General features: G+C 37.6%; 1 protein-coding gene across 1 annotated transcript; it reads left to right on the forward strand.

Annotated features, from left to right (window-relative positions):
• Positions 1-3,362: 3,362 nt before the first annotated feature.
• Positions 3,363-18,915, forward strand: LOC141391508 (sphingomyelin phosphodiesterase 1-like). The gene is made up of 6 exons (XM_073964391.1): positions 3,363-3,501; positions 16,713-17,616; positions 17,680-18,220; positions 18,291-18,470; positions 18,536-18,685; positions 18,760-18,915. The coding sequence occupies exons 1-6, from the start codon at positions 3,387-3,389 to the stop codon at positions 18,913-18,915; spliced, it is 2,046 nt and encodes a 681-aa protein (XP_073820492.1). The 5' UTR covers positions 3,363-3,386.
• Positions 18,916-19,117: the final 202 nt, after the last annotated feature.

Here is a 19,117-nt window from a genome sequence, read left to right on the forward strand (position 1 = left end):
GGAGAGAGAAGAAGAGTAATTTCAGCGTGAAAAAGAGAGAAATGGAAAATAGGGAGTGTTAAAAATTCGAGATGTACAGGAGTCAGAATGAAGTCAGAAAATTCTACCAAAGAGTGAAACATAAAACTGAACACGAACAAGGTAATTTGGTAACTGATGCAGATAGTGTGCTCATGATATGAAAATATCATTTTTCTAATACTAGCTATGGCTATAGAATAATAAGGCAGTATGAGTCAATGGCTTACCAGTCGACATTTTTAAAACCGGTGGCGGCGCGCTGATTTTGTATTCATTCGCCAGTTAGCACCATATGCAAAAATAACACTTACGCGACAACTGGAACCTGAGCATCCCGTCTTCCGTCCCCAATAAAGCAGATAACACTGTGTGATCTTTAGGGGCATAAGTCTACTCCCTATTGCTTATAACATAGTGTCTGGGATATTGTGCGAACCACTAAAGCCTATGGTCAATGAAATAATTGGTCCATTGCAATTGCTTTAGTCCTGCAAATCTACCATTGACCTGATATTTACCCTGTAGCAAATCCTGGAAAAGACTCAAGAGATGCAGATAAACTCTTACCATATTTTTTGTCGGTTTGAGCCAGCCTTTTACAGCCCCTTTACGTTCAAACCCAACAAAAATACTCTTTACAAAACCCCTTACTGAGCCATTATCTTAACAAGGGCATGCCGCGTGAAATAAAGTTAGATAAATAGTAAAATAATTGGTTAGTAAGCGGTTTTATAATAAGTATCTTTGCTTGGAAGGTATTCCAAGTCATGTCTGAATTTGGTATCCCCGCATAGCTCATTCTTCTTTATAAGGTGACTTTAACAGATACCCAACCCTCATTTAAAATAGGAAAGACCCTCTCCGAACAGTTCATTACCTAACGAGGTTTCAGACAAGGAGACAGTTTTTACATGCTTACGCTGCACTTGTATGGAAAGGAGTGCCAAAAATAGTTATAATCAAGCTACCGCCTCGAAATTTTAAACATAGTTTTATAACGAGCCCAAAAGAGAGAAAAACAATTTTTATGAATGTAGGTCTACGTTTAGGTACAGCTCCCATATAAACGTACCTCCCGATATTCGGTATTTTGACGATTTCAGTAAAATTTTCCAATCGATTTGGCTGTAATTTTGCATTTTGTGTTCTCAAGGAACCTCCTTGTAACAAATGTTCATTATAAATCCAAGTTTATACACAGGTCCCATATAAACGTACCTCCCGATGTTCGATATTTTGACGATTTTAGACAAATTGTCCAACCGATTTGGCTGTAATTTTGCATTTTGAGTTTTGGGGGAACAACATACATACCTCTTTGCAAAAAATGTTCAATATAGGTTAACGTTTAGGTATAGCTCCCATATAAACGTAGCTCCCGATTTTCGAAATTTTGGCGATTTTACAGGCGTGGTATAAGGGGAATAACTTACAGGGTGGCAGCTGGATCTCTTTTTATCGTAAACTAGAGACTTCCCCTTGTATTTAAAAAAAATATGGACTCAACAATAAATTTATAGTAATGATATGAAAACCAGTAAGGAAAGGATCATAGTCGGGCGGGGCCGACTACATGATACCCTACACCACTGTGAATATGTAAAATATATTAGATATATGTATATCAATTTGAAGTGAATTCTATATAATATAGTACACTTATTACTAGACAAAATGCTGTCAAACATTCCAAACTTCATCAAAATTGGCAGATATAGGGGCAAAAATATATATAGCAGCTATATCCAAATCTCAATCGATTTCGATATATTTGGCACATTTATTTTTAGACCGAATTCAGTCACACAAACCAAATTTCATCAAATTCGGTCGTATATAGCGTGTTTGGTGCAGCAAATACGTCAAATCGGCCGAAAATATATATGGGAGCTATATCCAAATCTTAACCGATTTCGATATAATTTGGTACATTTACAAGTGTCAACTTCTTCGACTTAAATTAATTTAATTAATCGAGCTTTATGACCTAAGGAGATTACATTGAAAAATTGATATCTAGCGAAGTCCTACACGCACATCAACCGCTATGCGACGATCATTTCGTTAGCTGGTTAGGCTAACATCCTCATCCTCATATTAGATGTTGTTGTTGTTAGACAATTTTCGCCACTTGGCCCTATTAATACATCCAAGATTGCAAATTTGCATTTGTGAATTTCAAATTGAACCTTTTTATTCCCAAAGACGACTCATTTGTCCAGAAATCTATTCCAGAAATCAATTTTTCAATATTACAGCCAATGGCTTTTTTCCATCGTAGACTCTATATGTCTTTGAAATCGAAAGAGACTTAACTTGACATATTACCGCTGTAAATTGACAAAAATGATATTGGATATTACAAATTTAATGTGTTTAGAGAATATTTCTTTCAATCGCAATCAAATTTGTCGCTATAAAATTTTCGATTTTTGTCTGTCAGTAAAAGGCGACAAGACCATTTTGGAGGTAACGACGCGAAATGCCTCCATAGAACTCGAACCAGGTGTGCAGTTAAAGACTTCTTCTACCTCGGCACCGCCATAAACACAGCAAACAACTTCCGTTGTGAAATAAGAAGAAAAATAGTGTTGGTTAACAGATGCTATTTTGGCTTAAGTAAGCAAACAAAAATAACATTTTACAAAACACTAATACTACCGTGCTAATGTATGGTGTTTGATGTGTTTTAGAGAAAAACTGTTTAAAATATATACGGGACAATCGTATTAACCACGAGCTGTATCGGCTATACAACGACATCAGTATAGTTAAAATAAATTAGAGAGATACGACGTTTGCGTTGGCTAGAAGCCATGTCATAAGAATGAGCGATAATGAACCATCTAAAAGGCGTATATATACGGGAGGTACACGCAGAACGGAAGCCCAAGGCTTCGATGAAGTAAACAATTGGAAGACGAGATCGAAATACACGGTATTCCAAAAGGTAAAACAACAAATAGCGAGAAATGAAAATCTTTTCTTAGTTCGGCTTATAGGACAAATGTTCTGTAGAGGACCAAATAATTAAGTAAGTAAGTACTTACGTACGTAAGCCATAATTAACATAATTACATATATATTTATGTATTTCTTGATATTCGCATTACAGCCCCCCAAACTTTTAATAATCATGCAAAATAATATTTTGCTATATAACTTTAGATAAGCCGAATACATAATATTATTGAATTTTTTTGTTGGGTCATCGAAATAATAATCTACAAGTATTTAATCTATATTATAGCCGTATTATTTATTAACTATTCTGCTAAACCGCAACGGTTTTCTAATAAGCATTTTGAATGTTAAAAATTTAGTCCGTTTTTAGACTCGAAACAGTGCTGATCGTATTTGTGGCAATGTTGCGGAAATTCTTAGTTTTGGCCTTGTTGGCTGTTACAGCCAGCGCCTTGAACCTACCCGGTGTACCATTGGAATTTAGCGAAGATAATGCTGTTATTTCGGCTATTTCTGGTAAGTTAAAATATCCTATAATATTGTGATTTACATAAAAATAACCTTAAAAATAATGGAGCCAAAATATAAATCAAAATGATCATTATTTTTTTAGATAAACGTGATTTTTATCTGCCAGATAAATTTTAAAAATGTTTTAGAGTATTTGAGGAATTTTTATACCCTCATCCTTTAGGCTAGAAAGGGTATATACACTTTGATACGACCAAAACTGTGCCTCATCAAAATAACGGTTTTAGACCCAAAGTATGTTTGGACGAAATTCGTTTCAGAAAATTTGGAGTCGATTTAGCCATATCTGTCCGTCTGTCTGGCTGGCTGGTGCGCACTATAACTCTCGAACGGATTAACCGATTCGAACCAATTTTTGGGTATGGTTTGGTCGATTTGGTCCATTTCTTGCACATCGTAAAGTTTCTACTGGACTTAGATGAGGTTCCAATAAGGACTCAATCGGTCAACTCCTTCGGGTACCTCACACACAAAATTTCGGAAGAGTTCAGTTTAGGACCTGTTCCCGAATTGCTTTGGTTTTTGTTGCAACAACTTGTATTCACTGCCCCTCATACGGCGGTACAAGTTTCGTCAGGGGCAAGTCCATACTTCCAGAGAAAATAGTCCGAAAGGTTTTAAAAAAACCCCGATAACTCTCAAACGGATCTGCCGGTTAGGTCCAAAATTTGGCCTTCGTAATATTTTGTCCAAACTTTGTTTAAGTTCGAAGATAAGCCATATCAGTCCACTCCTTCAGATGCGCATGATAACTCTTGAAGGGAGTGACCGATTTGGTTCATACTTTACACATCCTAATATATCTACCAGGTATAGATCAGGTTCGAACATGGACTATATTTGTCCACTCCTTTGGGTAGTCCCCACCCAAAATTTCGGATAACTTCACTTCAAGACCTGCTCTCAAATCACTTTGATTTTTGTTGAAGCAACTTGCTTCTTTACGACGATACTTCAATTACGACGATAAAATTTTTTTCAGGGGCAAGTCGATACTTCTTGAGAAAGCAGCCCGAAAGGTGTAAAAATCCCTTATGACACCATATATAGTGGGTGGAGCGCACGATAACTCTCGAACTGATCAAACGATTTGGTCCAAATTTGGGCTTCGTTATATTTTGTCCAAATTTAGTTTCAGTTCGAAGATGGGCATTACCTCCCCCACAAAAGTTCAACATTAGTGTCTAAGTGCAGTTTAGGATTTGTTCGAAGATCATTTGGAAATGTGTACCGATGCTGTTCGTTTTCCGTGGACACGTCCATGATTCCCTGGCATACTGCTCCAAAAGTTATAAGATGTCCCACTGAAATGACTAGTGGGCGCTAGGTTTTTCGATTATTCGGTTTTCGCCTGAAACTTAAAACTCGATTTTCGCTTAATTGTTTTCTATGACTATTCTAAAAGTCGACTTTCGAGTTTTCGTTAACAACCGAAAACCGGTTATAATCGAATATAATCGACGTTTTCTTTGGTGCGATCCGTGATGTACGTATGTACATATATGAAAGTACCGTCGTCTTTTCTACAATGGTCAACTACGACTAATATGTGACTACGATTAATGGTCGACTATGACTAATAATAAGGTGTGTCTGGTTACCCTAAAATTTGTAACAATTTGTACCAATTGTTGCTGGAAGTCGTCTGTTAACACAAAAAACCAGCAAAAGAGAGCGATTCGAGAGAGACATTTTGACAGTTCTTTCACTGAGAGCTTGCAAATTCTTGCTGGACAAATTTCTTCTAGCAAGCACTTGCAAGCTCTTCTTCTTCCTGAAAACAATCAATCAGCCGTTTTTAGTTTTTTGTTGATTTATGTTTGTGAACATTAAAAACAATTTTATTGTGGAAATAACATAGTCTAATTCTATTGTTTTATGGAGAACAAATTTGTAAAGTGGAAAAATATTTTTTTGTTTCATTTTCTTTTTTATTTTTAATAAAATACAACGTGTTTGCTTCCTTTGTTGGCGGACAAATAGTTCTGTTTTGGTAAGTCAGCTGTTTGCTTGCTGGTTTTTGCTGGGAAGGTGTCTGTTTACTTTTTTACAATTTTCTATCAAAAGAGAATAAAAACCCCTTACTCTCTGAGAAAGTTCTTGCTGGACAATTCTTGCTGGGAAAGTAACCAGACAGACTTATAGACTACGACAAATAGTCGACAACGTCTTTCGAAAATCGATTAAGAATAATCGATTATGCGGTTTTCGCACAGTCAATAGTCGACTACGGTTTTTACACATTTTAGGACTAATAACCGATTAATCAATTAACCGATATCGACTTTACTCATCCCCAGTGGTACAATACAATCGATCTGTTGTAGATAAAAGTTTCAGTTCACATAGGCTGAGGGTATATATATCTCTGTCGGCAAAGCCGACTGTTTTTTTTTACTTCTTTGATTCGATTTAGCCTCACTTGGAGAATTACTATATATGATAGCTATAGATTATATAGTCTGACCGATGATGCAGTGCGTATATTGCATCATTTCTATTCCATTTGCATCTCGTATGACCTTCTTCTTCTTGTCTTCTTGTCAGAAACACGCTTCTGTTGGGTCTCATCCATATCTAATGGTCAACATCCCAGAAATGACTATGGAGTCTTCTCTTGTAGCAATGAGTGCACCCCGATTCATATTAGCTTAATGGGACCTACTTTTTATAGTCTAAACGACATGACCTAAGACACCACTTGTAGAGAAGTTTTACATGGCTGAAATACTAAGAAAATTTTGCTAACATTACACTGAGGGATAGTTTAATGTTGCCTGGCCTGGGAATCAAACCCGGGCATTCAGAGTACAAGGCGCGTGTGCATGCCATTGTAACACGGTGTCTCCCATCTACGAGTGATCTAGTAGAAACTCATTATACTGTCTTTTCAGCTAATAACACCTATCTTGCTTATCCATGTTTATAAAGCTATCTTAATATGTTGGGCGCCACAGTTGTAATGTCCGCTATGCATGCTAAATGCATGGATGCGATACTAAGGCCAGACAATACCTCAAAACATATTCATTGGAGGCAGAAACCTCACAGCGTATTGTTGGATGGTATTTCCTAAGTACTTTTAACCATGTAAAACTTGTCACCAAGCGGTGTCTTCAGACACGACGTTCGGAGAAAATCCAATACCATTGAGCTAAAAATATAGGATCGCCCTGCACTCAATAAGGGATATTCGTGGAAAATAGTTGTTTCGATAACCAAACAACAACCTTTGTTAGATTAGCATAACATTATTTATATATAAACTTGTCGAATAAAACCGTACATATAGGGTTATCGATCGGACCCCGATTAACATAAACACTTAAGATAAGTGTGTGAATATGTTACTACCTAAAATATTGGCATATCAATTGATATTGAAAAAACAATATCGTATCGAAGAATTGTATTAGTTTTTACTAGCTATAATTAAACTTGTTTGCTTATCTTTAAAGTAGTAGCTAGTAATCTGATAGCAAAACTTTGCTGGTGGACTTTAAAATATATTGTATGGAAAAATAATATAAAAATAATCTTTAAAGTATTCCTCTTGCGTACATTGTGTGGCATCATACAATAAAATATAAATATGATTTTTACTCTTTAAAATCAATTGACGTAGGGGATGGAAGATACCAAGGAACGGTCCTGACCGGTTTTAACATGGCAAAGCCCAGGATTTATCTTGGTCCCTCTTTCATCCCAAGTGGACACTGACCTCCCCGTGGTGTCACCTGGGGAACTGCCTTTAACACCCGTTAAAGGTAGTGAGCTAACATGTGCCGCGCGTTCACCCATAAGAACGTTAAAAACTTGGGTTTGGGCGTCGGGTTAGTAACCCTCCCCTAGAAAAAACAGCCTACTATGAAAAAACGAAAGAAAAGAAAAACAAACCCCTCTAAAGTTGACGAACCCCGCAAACGTTTTAAGGACCATGATCTGCGAATCTGCACCTGGAATGTTCGCACTCTTTATAGAGAAGGTGCAGTCTTCGTATTGGCAGACGTACTTGAAAAGTAAAAGACCGATATTACTGCCATACAGGAAATACGATGGATTGGGAAAGGCGTCACAACAACACCTAAAGGTGACGCACTGTATTATAGCTGCCATGACGTAAAGCATGAGTTTGGTTGTGGATTCGTAGTTAGTCGGAGACTAAAACATCTTGTATCCAGCTTCACTCCAGTGAATGAAAGACTTGCTGCAATTCGAATAAAAGCTAAATTCTTCAACATCAGCTTTATCTGCGCTCATGCTCCCACTGAAGAAAAGGATGAACAGACCAAAGATATATTTTACGAGCGCTTAGAAGAAACATATGACCGTTGCCCTGCCCATGACATTAAAATCATTCTAGGCGATTTTAATGCCAAAATTGGAAAGGAGAATATCTTTGGCCCAACAGTCGGGAAATTCAGTCTCCACAGTGAAACATCTGACAATGGTATGAGACTGATAGACTTTGCAGCTGCAAAAAACATGGTAGTTAGCAGTACCAGATTTAATCATCTCGATATTCATAAGGGCACCTGGCTGTCTCCAGATCAGAAAACAAGAAACCAAATTGATCATGTTGTGATAGATGGAAGACATTCATCGAGCGTGTTGGATGTACGATCGTTCCGAGGCGCAAACATTGATTCGGACCACTACCTTGTTGCAGCAAAGGTACGCACCCGCTTAAACGTAGCAAACAAAGTACGAACAGACACAACACGAAAGTTAGACATCGGTAAGCTGCAATCACAACAGATAGCCACAGCATATTCCACTCAACTAGCCCAATTGCTTAATCAAAGCCCTCCTCATCCCGATAACATATCAGGGCAATGGCAAAGCATTGCCCACTCCATGCAAACAGCCGCAAAATCCATACTTGGATACCAGAGACCTCCACCAAGGAATCCATGGTATGATGAGGAGTGTCGTGCTTCCACCGAAGAGAAAAATGCGGCATATAAGGCTACTTTACAATCCGTAGCAACGCGTAGCACACGAGAGAGATACAGGGAGAAAAGGAGAGAGGAGAAACGTCTTTTCCGCAGGAAAAAGAGAGAGATGGAAAAGCGGGAGTGTGAAAAAATCGAGATGTACAAGAGCCAGAATGAAGTCCGAAAATTCTACCAAAGAGTCAAGCATCAAACTGATGGCTTTGGTACAGGCACATCCTCCTGTAGAGACCAGCAAGGTAATTTGGTAACTGATACAGATAGTGTACTCAGGATATGGAAAGAACATTTTTCAAATCTGTTGGTATCCAATAGCAGCGAAGACGACGAAGATACCACAGTCCCAATCCCAGAAGATGGTATTGAATGTATACCGCCCAGCCAAGATGAGGTAAAGACAGCAATAAATCGGCTGAAGAATAATAAGGCAGCAGGGGCCGATGGCTTACCAGCCGAGCTGTTCAAAACCGGAGGCGACACGTTGATAAGGTGTATTCATCAGCTAGTTAGCACCATCTGGCAGGAAGAACGAGTACCCGACGATTGGAACCTGAGTATCCTGTGCCCCGTCCACAAGAAGGGAGATAAGACTGTATGCTCTAACTATAGGGGCATAAGTCTACTCCCTATTGCCTACAAGATCGTGTCAGGGATATTGTGCGAACGACTAAAGCCAATGGTCAACGAGATTATTGGACCATACCAATGCGGCTTTAGACCTGGCAAGTCCACCATTGACCAGATATTTACCCTGCGGCAAATCCTGGAGAAGACCCAAGAGATGCAGATCGACACCTACCACCTTTTTGTCGATTATAAAGCAGCCTTCGACAGTCCGCTGCGCTCAAAGGTATTCCAAGCCATGTCTGAATTTGGTATTCCCGCAAAGCTCATCCGGCTTTGTAAAATGACTTTAACTGACACGAGGTCCTCAGTTAAAATAGGAGAGAACCTCTCCGAAGAGTTTGGTACCAAAAGAGGTTTCAGACAAGGAGACAGCCTTTCGTGTGCCCTCTTCAACATCCTGCTAGAAAAGGTTATACGAGAGGCAAACGTCAAAAGAAGTGGCACAATCTACACCAACAGTCACATGTTACTTGCTTATGCTGATGATATAGACATCATGGGTCGATCAGTAAAAGAAGTAACTGATACCTTTATAAAGGTCGAAGGAGAATCTGCTAAAGTGGGTCTGGCGGTAAAAGGTGAGAAGACCAAGTTGATGGTGTCGACGCGCAATGCGTCCATTGAGCTCGGACCGACTGTGGAAGTTGGTTCCTATAATATTGAGGTAGTAAAAGACTTCGTCAACCTCGGCACCTCCGTCAACACAACAAACGACATCAGTTGTGAAATAAAAAGAAGAATTGTATTGGCCAACAGATGCTACTTTGGATTAAGTAAGCAGTTTAAAAACAAAGCCACATCTCGTCAAACAAAAATAACGCTCTACAAAACACTGATACTACCCGTGCTGATGTATGGCTCCGAAGCCTGGGTACTTGCGCAAGCAGACATGGCAGTGCTTGGTGTGTTTGAGAGAAAAATTCTTCGAAAGATCTACGGACCAATCTGCGTTGACGGTGAATATCGACGTCGCATGAACCACGAGCTGTATCTGCTATACAACGACATCAATATTGTTAAACGTATCGAGATGCAGCGATTGCGTTGGCTAGGCCATATCATAAGAATGAGCGATGATGAACCCGCTAAAAAGGCGTATGAATACATGCCACATGGCGGTGCACGCAGAATTGGCAGGCCAAGGAATAGATGGCGCAAACAAGTGGATGATGAGATGACAAGGCGCGGTATTCCAGTGTGCAAAGCAACAAATAGAGAGGAATGGAGATCTCTTCTTAGTTCGGCCTATAGAACAAATGTTCTGTAATGGGCCAGCTAAGTAAGTAAGTAAGTAAAATCAATTCTCCATTTGTCTGTAGCTACTTCACTCAGTTCTACAATGTTGTTGCAGGATCTTCCAAGACTATGGCACACAGAATTAATGATATATTTGACCTTCTTCATGTGTTTATACCCTACACCATTTGTATGTAACATACAAAAGGAAGCGAGATAGACCCATTGTTCCTTCTAGGGATATACATAGAATCACTTTCTGAGTCGATTTATGCATGTCCGTCCGTCCGTCCGTTCGCAACATACAGGTCGCATTTGTTGACCGATTTCGCTGAAAATTGGGGAATACCATTTTTTTAGCCGTCGGAAGATCAAGTTCGAAGATGGGCTATATCGGTCCAAGTTTTGGTATAGCCCCCATATAACGGTACCTCCCGATTTAAGGTATTTTAAGGATCTTAGCCGCATTTGTTGCCCAAACCAGCTGAAATTTTACATTTGAGGTTCCCAATGGCGAAATTGCTCCACTAAAAATTGTCAAGATAGGTCCACGGTTCGGTATAGTCCCCATATAACGATACCTCCCGATTTAAGGTATTTTATGGATCTTAGCCACATTTTTTGCCCAAACTAGCTGAAATTTTACATTTGAGGTTCTCAATGGCCGCGAAATTGCTCCACTAAAAATTGTCAAGATAGGTCGACGGTTCGGTATAGTCCCCATATAACGATACCTCCCGATTTAAGGTATTTACCATCGTTCGCCCCAAACATACACAACAAAAACAACTTGCGAAATTCCTCAATATTGTAAAAATCATTGACAATGCCTATGGTAGGAACTATCATAATCTAGAATTTTTACAAAAACTATTGTCAGTCCAGAAAACCTGTTACTAAAACTTTTGATTTGATCGTATATAATTCTCATATACACTTTCCACATAACTTTGGTATGTCACGTATAAAACACTAACACTACACATGGCCAGGTTTTGCGAGGTCTAACTAAAAAGACTACAAATTGAATGAAGAAACATAACTACCCCATTACACTTATCCTCCGAGAACCTACCCCAACGTAAGGGATACCATTAAACCACAACAAACATGAAAAGAAAGCACAAATTACGACAAAAACACTTCTCAGATTGCGTGTAATTCAACTATCAAAACACAAAGAAGAATGAGAAAGAAGAAGAAACAAATAAAAACAAGAAACTCATGGTGTTACATGCACCAATAAAAAGAACAAAGCAAAGATAAAAAACAAAGATAAGTGGAACAAAACTCACCAAAATTGTTTTTTCACCACGGCATCGAATACAGAGAGAATAGAATAAAATTTTCAAAGAAAAGAGAATAATATTGTCCAGTTGACAAAAAATATTGTTAGATATGACAAAGACAATTGTTGTAATTGACAAAAACAATTGTTGGAGTCATACAATACATATTTTGCTCTTCGAATATTGTTGGATCAATGATATTTTTTCTCTGCGTGTAGCTTACTCGGCATTGTTCTGACAGGATTTCTCCTCTTCGACTATTGCAGATGATCAGAATTTTGAAATCTCATACCGATGTTTCTATCTTTGAGGAAACTTGTTGTTCAAATTCATTTCAATTGTAACTTGAACAATAGTTTCAATTGTAATATTTTCGTACTTTTGTCTTTGTGATTTTGTAAATATGTATTCCAATTTCCCATTGTTATTGGCTCATTGAATTTTAAAATTAACTGACTAAATGCAACCATGTAAATTATTTATGCTACTACTCTTGTAATACAACCAATTATTGTTAATAACTTCTAAATTACATAACTCTGATCTAGACGTATTAGTCGCTTCTCAAAATTAGTACCTAAGCAAAAGAAAATTCAATAAAGTCGCTCAGTTTGTGATCTACAATCTAACGCGTTACATAACCATCAGATAAGATCACAAGGAGTGATCTTCATTCTAACACGTTATGTAACTATCAGATATGATCACAATGACACAAAGTGCTCCTCCGGCAGTTACATCAATCCTCACTTGTGTTTTCCTGTACAATCAGAGACCAGATTGTTAAACTGGCGCCCAACTCGTGGTCATGTATCACGACCACACCAACCATCATCTATGAGTAATAGCCGAGGACAACAACATCAGTAGCACAGGGTAATTCTTGGAACAACCAGTTCGTATCTAAAGAAGATGACTACTAGAAGAAAATGTCGAGAAAAGAAGGTTGATGAAACCAACAAAATGTACGTGTACGATGCAGTTTTACTCCAGCGGGAGGCGAATCATGCATCCACCTCTGCCGTTATTTATTCACCTTTACTCCTGCAAAATGAACCATGAACCCTGTGGAGAAAAGAAGGTTGATGAATCACCAACTATGTACGTGTACGATGCAGTTTTACTCCAGGGGGAGGCAAATCATACATCCACGTCTACTGTTCGTTATTCACTTTTACTCCAGGGGGAGGTTCCGCAGAAAGTCTTCTAAATTGTTCAGACATCAACACGACTACTCCAACCCCATCTTCATACAATTACTACCGTATTATTGGAACATTAGCAGTTGTAACAATCGATTATTCATGATGCAGTCCACCCTTAGCTGATTCAAAAATCCTGATGCAGGTTACAATAGAAGTTCAGCAATCCGTAATTTCTAATGCTTCATCGCACAGAGGGGAAACATAGGCCTAAAGTTGCTCAAAACTCAAAATATGAAAATCGTTTTTTATGAAAAAAATGTTGATAAACGGCAACCAGACTCTTTTCTACATTTGCTATAACCATCCTCGACTTTGTAAAATTAACCAATCCAATGCAGCAATCGATTGAACTCACCCATACTGAAAACAAAAAGTAAATTTTCAAAAATTAAGAAATTAGGTGAACATTAAAATGACATTATTTTCGCGAAAATGTATATTTTTCAAGATTTATTGTTTTTGTACAGCCTCCAAACAAGATTAGCATTTATCGAGGAAGAGGTTTTACATGGTTTAAAGACTTTAAAAAGTACAAAATCTCCCGGCCCTGATGGGGTTCCATCATATATTCTTAAATCTTGTGCCTATGTATTATACAAACCCCTAACTGATATATTTAATGATTCTCTATCTGTGGGTTATTTCCCTCAATTCTGGCGATCCAGTTATATAACTCCACTTCATAAATCTGGTAGTAGATGTTGCATTGAAAATTATAGAGGTATTGCAAAGTTGAGCGCGATTCCTAAACTCTTTGAATTACTGGTTACTAAGAGATTATCTCATTTTGTTGCACCTATCGTGTCACCTTATCAACACGGCTTCGTCACTGGTAGATCAACCCTCACTAATCTTTTAGAATTATCATGCTATATCCATAATGGTTTTGCTAAAAAGCTCCAAACGGACGTAATTTACACAGATTTCAGTAAAGCATTTGACACTGTTGTTCATAAATTGCTAATTTATAAACTGGATATTATGGGGTTTCCGTCTACAATTTTAAATTGGATATCTTCTTATCTACAAAACCGAACTCAAAAAGTGTCATTTAACGAAACTCTTTCTAAGACCATAACTGTCTCCTCTGGTGTTCCACAGGGCAGTCACCTAGGTCCATTACTTTTTGTCCTATACTTGAACGATCTTCCATCAGTTATTCGTACATCTAAGATATTAATGTTTGCAGATGATGTTAAAATCTTTACTAATCTAGACTCAATAAACCAATCTATATATTTACAAAATGATCTGTATTCCTTGGCAAATTGGTGTAGCATTAATGGTATGTCATTGAACCTTAAAAAATGTAAAAAACTGTCGTTTTATAGAACCAGGCATATGCCTTGCGATTATTCCATAGGGACATACCAATTAGAAAATGTGGACTCGTTTGTTGATCTAGGTGTTATACTAGATAATAAACTTCGTTTTCACCTACATATTGAGGCCTCTGTGAATAAAGCAAAGTCATTGTTGGGCTTTATAAAACGTTGGTCAAAAGAATTTGACGACCCCTATGTGACCAAGCGTCTCTTTGTCTCTCTTGTTCGACCTACGCTTGAATATGGATGCGTGCTTTGGAGTCCATTCTATAAATGCTATTCTGATAAAATAGAATCTGTTCAAATTCAATTTCTTCTTTTTGCACTTAGAGGCTTGCAATGGAATACGAATGTAGCTCTTCCACCATATGAAAATCGTTTAAAATTAATCGATCTACCAACTCTCGAGAGAAGACGTTTAATGCTAAGAGCAATATTTATTACCAAAATTTTAAGAGGACAAATTGATAGTAACTTTTTGGTCGGTGAATTAGATCTAAATGTTCCCTGTCGTAATACGCGTCATTATATTCCACTTAAACTTCCCGTAGCAAAATCAAACTATGAATTAAGTAATCCGTTTCGTTCCATATGCGAGGTCTATAACAAACTGTATAATATTATACCCTTTTATGATTCTGTGGAAGTAATAAAAAATGCTATTTTACGTATGTAGATTGTGGTGTATTGTGATGTTTGTTTGTATTTGTGTTTCCTGTTAATAAATGTATACAGTATTATATTAATACCGGCTGAAAATCATTGTAGCCGGTAGTTCCCACCTTTTATATCCCTCCATAGTACGGACTATGGGGTGTACGCGCTCCCTTCGTCATGGGGAGGTGGCCCCCTCGGTCGGCAGGGGCGGGAAAGAGAGGCGTGGGACGATCGTAAAAAAAAAAAAAAAAATTCAGATTGATTTTACATATTTGCTCCTTAATAATGGAGATACACATCCTCTTTATACAAATTTTTTATGATAATTTTCAAGATTACTACAATTTCAATAGTGAAAAAGTCTATTTCCCCGTCGTTTCCCGACCATAGTTTCTTCTAATGTTTTATGCGCTTGAGACTCAACTATCAGCTTCAAACATAAAAAATTGCGCATATTTGCGCCATTCCGCAAAAATCTAATTTTTCTCAACTAAAATATGAAATAGTTTGCCAATCCGTATTCGGACGTTAGCGATCATACAATTTACAATTTAGTGTTACCACATTTAACGTAACTAATTTTTTATATTATTATACAATTAAATGACATGTTTTATTCAATTATCAAAAGGCTTCGGTTTCTGGCGGCATTCAGAAGACTTCGTTCTTCTTGCAGACCCGTCCATTCTTTAATGTTATTTATCCATGTTGTTTCTTTCCTTCCTCTGGGTCTTTTTCCTTCGATATTAGTTTGTATAATGGTTTGGAGAAGCTTATATTTTTCATTTCTCATTAAATGACCCAAATAGAATGTTTTTCTGGTCTTTATCGTACTTGTAACTTGAAGTTCGGCATTCATGCGTCTAAGCACTTCCTCATTTGAGACACGATCTGTCCAGCGAATTTTTAAAATGCGACGATATATCCACATTTCAAGCGAATTTATTCTTTTTTGATCTGATGCCTTTATGGTCCAGGTTTCGGCTGAATATAGTAGTACTGGCCATATTTAACAAAACACATTTTTTGCTAAGCTTATATCGTGACTGGTAAGCGTTTTTTTTTTTTTTGTATTTAAAAATGAATTTCGTGCCATTTCAATTCTGCACTTTATTTCTTTCGACATATCCCACTCATCGTTAATCTGGACACCAAGGTATTTAAATGTTTTTACTCTTTCTATTTCCGTATTATTTATTAACATAGGTGCATTTGTTTCCACATTCTTTCTGCTTACAATCATAAAATATGTCTGCATTATTCAGAAATACTCACGGCTTTTCTCATGTGAATTGAGAAAAACTTAATTTAAGTAAGTTTCAAAAAATAAAATTTGGAATGAAATATATGTATATGGGGCTATATATACAACTGTACCGATTTGTTTGAAAATTGACTCAATGTTGTTTAGGCTAGTTCAGGTTGCATGTGTCAAATTTCAGTGATTTTGGTGCATTTTTATCTCATATCAGATGCCAATATATATAGAAGCTGCATCCAAATCTGGGCCGATTTTCATTATTTTCTGTAGGATAAATCCTTGTACAGAAGATATGCTTTGTGCAAAATTTTATATAAATCCGACTATAAATGAGCTTTCTAGGGCTTTTGATCACACAAATTTCCCCTCTGTGCATCGGGACGCTTTCATCTTCAGAGGTGAAGACTGAAGCAATCCATATTTTAATAATTACAGTTTTAAGCCATCTATATTTCAATAGTAATAGTTTCGTACCTTTGTCATTGTGATTTTTTAAATATTCCAATTTCCCATTGTGATTGACTAATTGAATTTTACACTTGTAATTGTAGTAATCGCTTCTCAAAATTAGTACCTAAGCAAAAGTCCAGATTTAACTTGAAGATACTAATTTCACTTTATTATTTCTCATCTCTCTTTAGATGATATTGCCAACAAATTTGCCGATGAGTTTATCAAGTTCATGGAAACCGGTGTTGAATCGGCCAGTTTGAAACAAATCTCCACCCAATTGGGCAAATCTCACACCAAAGATATCTTCACCACCAATCCCAGTGAATTGAGTGCCGTCAATCAATTTTTCACCTGTACCACATGTCGCGCCGTAGCTAATGTTGTCGCCCGTACCTTCCGTTCCGATGAGGGTGAACTTAATGGCCCCAATGCCCAAGCCAACACTAAGATGGTTGTCTTGGCTTTGTGTGATCGTTTGAAAATCCAAACTCAAGAAGTTTGCTCCGGTTTGTTCGATTTGTATTGGGACATGATTCATTATATCATTATGAATTCGAATGGTGATGCCCGTTCCATGTGTGGTATGTTGCCCATTGATTTCTGTCAAGTCAAACAGGACGAATTCAATTGGCAAGTCAAGGTTGATTCCACAAAGGGACCTATGACTGCACCCAAATCGGCTGTACCCCAAAAGACCGATAATGATTTGACCATTGTTCAACTCACCGATATCCATTACGATAATGAATATCAGGTTGGTTCATTGGCTGATTGTGAAGAACCTATGTGCTGTCGTGTAACACCTGCCAGTGGTCTTTCTGATGAAGCCAAGGCTGGTTATTGGAGTGATTATCGTAATTGTGATTCTCCACTTCATATGATTAAAGATGCCTTCGATAACGTTAAGGTTAATCATCCAAAAATTGATTATATCTATCAGACTGGTGATATTGTGCCACATCTTATATGGGCTACAACCAAGGAGGGCAACAAGGCTATGTTGACGGAAATTAATGATTTGATTGCCGAGAAATTCCCCGGTATTCCAGTTTATCCCATTGTGGGTAATCATGAACCCCATCCAACCAATGTGTAAGTATTTGTAAAGGTTTTTTAACTATTAGTTTACATTAATAATTTTTTATTCTTATCCAGTTTTGGCCACAAAGATATTCCCGCTGAAATGACTGTCGATTGGTTGTATGAACATTTGTGGAGCAATTGGCAACGTTGGCTACCAGCCGAAACCAAGGAAACCATTTTGAAGGGTGGCTATTACACCGTTTCTCCCAAACCCGGTTTCCGTATTATCGCCCTGAACAACAACGATTGTTATTTGTTCAATTTCTGGATATTCTATGATGGCAGCGCCACCGCCCAACCTCAATTGGATTGGTTGCACGATACCCTTTTGGCTGCCGAGAAGGCTGGTGAAAAAGTTCACATTTTGGCTCACATTCCTTCGGGCAGTTCGGATTGCTGGTCTGTTTGGGCTCGTGAATACAATCGCATTATTGAACGTTTCAGTGACACCATCAGTGCCATCTTCAATGGTCACACCCACAGAGATGAAATGATTTTGCATCATTCTGCAAATGGTCATCCCATGGCTATTTCATGGAACGGTGGTAGTTTGACCTCTTACTCCTACAAGAACCCCAATTATAGATCCTATGAAGTTGAACCTGCTACTTATGTAAGTTGATATAATTTACAGAAATTTGGTTGGGAATGCTTTTTCAATATTTATTTTTTCGGGATTTCAGCAAGTTGTTGATCACTCCACCTACTTTTTCAATTTGACCGAAGCCAATCAACATGGAGATCATCGTTCTCCACTGTGGTCCAAGGAATATCAATTCTCTGAATTCACCAATGACTTGAGTCCTGCCGGTATTGATGCCTTATTTGAAAAAATGGCCGAAAATCCAGAAATTTTACGCAAGGTGAGTCAAGTGTTTTAAATTTGAATACTAAAACAATTTCTATGTCTGCAACTTCTTCATTTTAGATGTGGCAATATCAACACATTTCTGCTGATCCAAAATTGCAAAGTGGTTGCAGTGATAAATGTATGTTGAACACAATTTGCCGTTTGGTAACCTCTGAATATGGAGAAACCACCCGTTGCAAACAATTGAAAGCTAAGTTGTCAGCTAATGTAAGTTGATCAAAAATGCATGCTTTGTTGAGTTAGTTGCTTTACTGTTATTGTTTGTTTATTTATCTTTTTAGTTGGGAAATGAAAAACCCACTGAAGGTACTCCCACTTCAAGTGTAGCTCCTCCTCAACCAACAGAAGACCCTAACGGTGATGGTGCTGCCTCCATTACTGCTTCCATAACCTCCATTGTTGCTATGTTATACGTTATTAAACAAATGTTGTTCTAAGATACTATAAATACCTAAATAATAATAATTTAAATAATTAAAGAAAAAATTAACACATCCATATTCTTTTATACCTAAACAGTGGCCGAAACCTATGAACCATTAAAAATTGTTTAAGGATCATTTTACTCTTTTTAGACATACGAGCAAGGCGATCCAAAAGGCGAATTCAGACCGTAGTCTTCATTTGCTGTCAAAATTT

This window comes from Musca autumnalis, unplaced genomic scaffold (genome assembly GCF_047663935.1).
Source record: "Musca autumnalis isolate F117 unplaced genomic scaffold, ASM4766393v1 scaffold_1, whole genome shotgun sequence".
Taxonomy (NCBI): Eukaryota; Metazoa; Arthropoda; class Insecta; order Diptera; family Muscidae; genus Musca; species Musca autumnalis.